The sequence below is a fragment of the Mesitornis unicolor genome, unplaced genomic scaffold (genome assembly GCF_000695765.1).
Source record: "Mesitornis unicolor isolate BGI_N332 unplaced genomic scaffold, ASM69576v1 scaffold47182, whole genome shotgun sequence".
Lineage (NCBI taxonomy): Eukaryota > Metazoa > Chordata > Aves > Mesitornithiformes > Mesitornithidae > Mesitornis > Mesitornis unicolor.
This window is the reverse complement of record NW_010168017.1, coordinates 585-6,156: the sequence shown is the minus strand read 5'-3', so window position 1 is coordinate 6,156 and position 5,572 is coordinate 585. Positions and strand designations below refer to the sequence as shown.

The 5,572-nt window shown below is 55.5% G+C and overlaps 1 protein-coding gene across 1 annotated transcript; it reads right to left on the bottom strand.

Moving 5' to 3' along the window:
- Window positions 1-532: 532 nt before the first annotated feature.
- LOC104536307 (fibroblast growth factor 5-like) lies at window positions 533-4,073 on the bottom strand. The gene is given in 3 exon segments (XM_010178874.1): window positions 533-746; window positions 748-866; window positions 3,969-4,073. Coding segments are annotated over 3 exon segments (363 nt in total). The 5' UTR covers window positions 3,999-4,073.
- Window positions 4,074-5,572: the final 1,499 nt, after the last annotated feature.

Below are 5,572 nucleotides of genomic sequence, written 5' to 3'. Positions count from 1 at the left end.
CACCACAGAGGATAAGGTGAATGAATTTGTCGGGCTTGGTCTTGTTATTTTGTTGCGGAACTGAGGAGCTGGTTTGTAAGGGAAGGGGCAGACCTGGATACACAGTGTTTGAGGTATGGTCGGAAGAAAAAAAGTGCAGCAAAAGAGAGATTGAAAAAACCCAAAAAGAAGAAAAAAACCCCAGTTAATAGGTTGGCTCCGAACACATCTCTTGCATGAAAATGATTGTCGAGAGTCACTAGTGAAGATAAGGTAAGAAAATGTGTTCACCACAGAGGTACCGTTCTGCTTCTTGCAACAACAGAAAATTAACCTGAAGTCCATAAAGCATTTTCTGTTCACCGCAGGAATACTCTTTGGAAATCCCAAATTTCATTGTCCAGAGCACGGCCCCGAGGGTGCCCTCCAGTTTGTGGGGGGACGAGAAAACCTCGAGCCAAACGCTGCTACCCGCAGCCTCCCCATGTCCATCCACGGGGTGCAGGGTCACCCCAAAACGCCACCCAAGTGTCTGGTCTCCTGCACCAGCGTCCTACCCAAAGCGAAACTTCAGCCTGTACTTGATGGGGCCGGGGTTTTTCCGTGGCGGGGCCGGGGCGACCTTGGGTTTGGGCGGCGGGGGCTTCTTTTCGGGGAGGGCAACAGTGAAGGCGAGCTCGGGGGGCTGCGGCTGCCGGAAGCGGGGCAGGAAGTGCGTGGAGACGTGCTGGGGCCTAGCGCGGGGGCTGCAGCCGCGCTTGGCCTTTGTTGAGGGCCACGTACCACTGCCGGCCGGGGCGCGGGCCGCGGTGCACCGCCGAGGCATACGTGTTGTAGCTGTTCTCCTGGAAACGCTCCCGGAAGTGGCAGTCGGACGTGAACTGGGCCTGTGGGGACACAGACGGGGCAAGGCGTTAGCAAACGGAGTCCTTCAACCACCCCCTGCCCCGCCACGCTCGCTGCGGCTCACATCTCCCAAACCAGGCCCAAAGAGGGGGACTGGGGAAACCTGCTCCAAGGCCAGCGAGCACCCTATGGCTTGGAAAGCCTCTCAACACTGCTTGGCACCCAAATTCGGACTTTCTCGGGGGAAAAATTGGGCTGCAAGAGCCCATCGACCCTTAGCACCGCAGCTGTCACCGTGCCCTTCCCTTGGGCAAGAATGGGCTCCATACCCACCCTGCCAAAGATCCCCGGGACGAGCCTCGGCCCATCTCTGTTCCCAGCCTCGCACCCCTGGCTTTGGCACTGAATCATCACTTAATAATCTGGAGAGGCAATTTGCATGCAGATTTTCATTGCTTCACTGAACATGGGTCTGATTGTATTGGATTTTATTTTTTTTTTTCCCTTCTTCATCTTAAATGAACTTGGGGCGTTTTGTCCCTTGATAACCTGAAGAAGTGACGCACAGCCAAAGAACATCGCCTCTTATAAACAGGGCGGCTGTGCCCACTCCCAGACAGCCACGGGGAAAGGCTTCCCTCGACATGAAGGGATAAGACCCTAAAGCATCGGATCCCCAGCACAACCCTGCGCCCAGGAAAGAGCCCTGGAAGCGTCCCTGAGGGGATGCTGGGACACAGCCAGCACCGGTGCTCAGCCACCGGCTCCCGCTCAGGCTGTGGGGATGCACTCGTTTCTAAACTCCTAATTTAACCAGAGAAACTGAGTCCCACCACACAAGCGACAAAGTCCCTGACCTGCAATGGGTTTTTTCCCCCCATAACACTTTGAATTAAGTCTCCTTTTGCTCTTCACTTGAACAAAATGTCACCTTGACCGCTCATCTTTGCTTTCCCTGCCTTTCATGAATCCACAATGCTGCATCACCCATGCCCCTGCCCATACAAATCCCAATAAATTCGTGCCCCTGCTCATACAAACCCCACACGGGTGGCCGAGGTCACCACCGATTTACTCTCATAAGCAGAATTCATGGTTTCCACCCGACACAGCCGTTTTTTAGGCAATGCCGCCCCACAGAGGCGGATGGCAGTAAGGGGGCTGCCCAGGTCCTGGAGGCCTGGAGCATCACAGGCAAAGTTCCTGCTTAAATATTTTTTGGGAGAACTGCTTCCTGAGAGCTGGAGCAGCATCCCCTCCAAAGCGGGATGCGGGGAAGGTTGGGGTCCCCGTCCCTGGGCACATTGGGATGCACATAGAGGGAAGCCCTCGCCCCCAGACTGCACCCGCCGTGGGGAGCGCATAGGATGCTGCTCCTCCATCGCTCAGATGGTCTTCCCTGCGTTCCTGCAGCCCAGCCCAGCGACTGCACGTTTCAGCCAGGGAAAAAAGGTGCTTTTCCCAGTACGGGGCAGGCGGCGCAGCACTGTGTGCTGGCTGGAAGCTCCAGAAACAAGCACAAAGAGCAATCCTGAAGTCAATCACTTTTCAAAACCCAATTCAGCAGAGACTTGCCCGTGCATTTGGTCATCTCAGAACAACTCCTGAGCACACAGAACTACCCAAGAGCCCTGTGGACAACTCTCGCTGTCGGGGTCCGTGCCGGCCCCTCCTGAGACTGACACCAAACCCACTGCTGCCCGTTTTGTGCTAAAAATGTACAAACACGGGGCCGAGGATTTAACAACGAGGAAGGAGCCATCTGTGCACGCAACTGATAATTGCTGGGATTACTGTCATTTTCTGAAGCCGGTGCCTCTAAAAACGAACCGCTTGGTAATTTAATTAAGTTGCCTTAAGAAAAAAAATTAAAAAATAAAAAAAAAGGAGGAGGGCTGCTGTAAAGCACCGAGCTGGGATAAAACGGGGCCGCGAGAGCCAGTTTCGAAGGAGCCCGAATCCCTGCAGGAATGACTTTTATCTGCGGTTCGGCACAAAGTCACCGGCGTGACTCCCATATCAAAGCGCTGCCCTGAGTGACGGGCGCAGGGCTCGCTTTGTACTGCTCAAAACTCATTAGGCCATGAAATAACTTCATCCTGCCAAGGCAGGAAAGAACAACAGATGCCGGGTTTGCATTATCGGCGTTATTTAGCCCAGCAATCTTTAGACATTTGGGTCAAGTTTCTACAAATTCGCCGCTTTCATCCGCGCGGGGCATCGTGTGTCCTCGCCCCCCGCTCTGACCCGCCTAATTTGAGGTCCCTCTCCAGCGCTGCCCTTTGTGCGGCGACAATTAGCCATACACCAACGAGGCTTGATTTAATTTCAGCCTGTGCTGGGGCATAAATCAAGGCTTCAGCTGCAATAAGGGGCCCATTGTGTGCCGCCAGGGAGGGCGGCTCGGGAAGGTCCCAGGATCACGCTCCGCTTCGCTCTGCTCCCTCCACCTTTCCTCTGCCCCATCTCCTGTCCCCTGTGCTTCCCCTGTGCAGCCCTTCTCCCTTTCCCTTAGGGGCTGCTCCCACTCCTATTTTGGTCCCTAAAATAAGCAAGCATGCGCTCACCCTTTAAGCATCATTAGGTTTCAGGAGCAACACTCCACTAAGACTCCAGGGAGGGAGGCGAGTTCATAAATCTCACCGGAAGGCAATCTGCGGGCTCGGGCAGCGCACGCACATCAGCGACATCCACCTAAGGACGGTGCGGTTTGCCTCCTAACCGCGGGGCGGGCAGTTCGCTTATCCCGGCGCTGTGCCCCTTCCCCGCACGCCAACGGGCGCAGACGGGCTCCAGCACCGCGCGTGCCGCTCTCCGGGAGACATTTGGCTAAAGCCGTCTGCGCGACGCGCTGCAGAAGCTGCTAAAAATAAACCGGCAACGCTCACAGAACAAGTCCTTTTGATGCAAATATCCAACTGCGGGGGGGGGGGGGGAAGCAAAAACAAAAGCGCTTTTCTCGGTTAAATGCAGTAAGAGATGGGCTCTGGGGTTTTCAGCTGTACCTGTCCCCTGTCTGCCCAGCACCCAAAGGTGCTCAGCACTGCGGGGCGCTACCCCGGAGCATCGCTGTTGCGTGCACGTGAAGCTGTCGCAAGGCCTTTAATAAACAAAAGGTACTGAGAAGTAGGGGGTTTACTTACACTTGCATGGAGTTTTCCTTTTTTTGACATCGCTAAAAATTTGTTGCTGAAAACTCCTCGTATTCCTACAATCCCCTGAGACACAGCAAATATTTCCAAAATACCTAGGATGACAGAAATCCCAAAATAAATCACAGTGCTTTTCACATCGGCGTGACAAAAAAGAAAAAGTAAGTCTCATAGGTTTTCATTTCCTCTCCACCAAACCCTGCTCCTGGGCTCCCTCGCCCCACGCAGCGCTCGCTCAGCCCCGCAGAGGGACCTGCCTTTACTCGCAGCGTGGATTTTGGTGAGTTTCGTGTTTGTTTGTTTGTAAAGCTGTGCTTTAGAGGGCAATTTCAGTGTCAGCTGCAACAGAATGAGTTCAAACCCTAATGCGGAAATCCCTCGCACGGGTGGGAAAAGCAGCCAAAAGGGACAATAAAGATCCTTGTGCCTACAGCCAGCCCGCAGAGACCACCTCTGCCTGTCCTTCTTCGTGCACCCAGCTCTGGAAATGAGTGTCACACACAGAATTTGGGGCTAAAGATACCAACAATGTTTTCTTACACTCCATCCTCACAGCAGGACTGGGGAGCAGCTCGCTACACAGCCCAGCTGGGAGAAAACAACTCGTTCTCCCCCTAAATGGGTATTTCTGAGCAGGATCAAGTTCTGGCCCCAGCATGGGCTATAACTCATCCCGCAGAAGAGCTCCGACCTCAGAGCATCGCTTAGCGCCAACACAGTTCACATCCCACCATGTGGGGTCCCCCTCAGCAGAGGCAGGGTGGTGGGGAGGTCCCAGTGGCCCCGAGGGGGTTCTCGGTGGCCCAGGAAGAAGGAGCTGATGAGAGCGTGTGGCCTGGCCCCAGCGAAGGGCCGTGCGGATTAACATGCCAAGAGCAAGCACGACGCTGCCGTTAAATCCCCGTGGCCGGGGATCGGATCACTGCTTCCCATGTTTATTTTAAGGAGGAAGCGCAGCTCCCAGAGGCACCCAGGTCCCGCTTCCGAGGGCCAGGGGTTGGGGTCACTTTAAAGGGGCCACCCCTCCTCACCCCACCTGGTGCCACTGCAAAAAGGTGCATACCCTCCCCAGCACACCCCCCATCCCCAAGGGCAGCCCAAAACCTGCTGGCCTTGTGGGAAGTCTTCCAGCCAGCACAGCCACTGCCCCCCCACTTATCGGGGTCGAGCCTGGTTTCCCAGGGGCTAAAACTGGGGTTTCCCTGACAAAAGCTGACTTTTTCTCCAAGGGGAGAGGGCAGCTCCTGGGGGCAGCACCCTTGCATGCACCACGTGCCCCCAGCCAGGGCTGGCTCCGCTCCGCAGCATGGAGATGGTGACGCTGTCACCACACGCGACTTTCCCGGGGTCAAGTCTCAGATAAAGAGGAATGAACTTGACGCAGTCCCAGTCCCCACGAGACCCCCGCAGCATCAAAGGCTGTGCACAACTCGGGGTGGAGGGAAACCCGAGGAACGGATGTCCCCCAATGGGCGAAACTGTTTCCCCAACACCTCTTCCATCTGTGGGGGCACAGCGCAGGCAGCCCCTCCAAACCCGCATCTCCCAAAACAGCACCGACATGGATGCCCCCACATCCACCCCCTTTGCAAGCC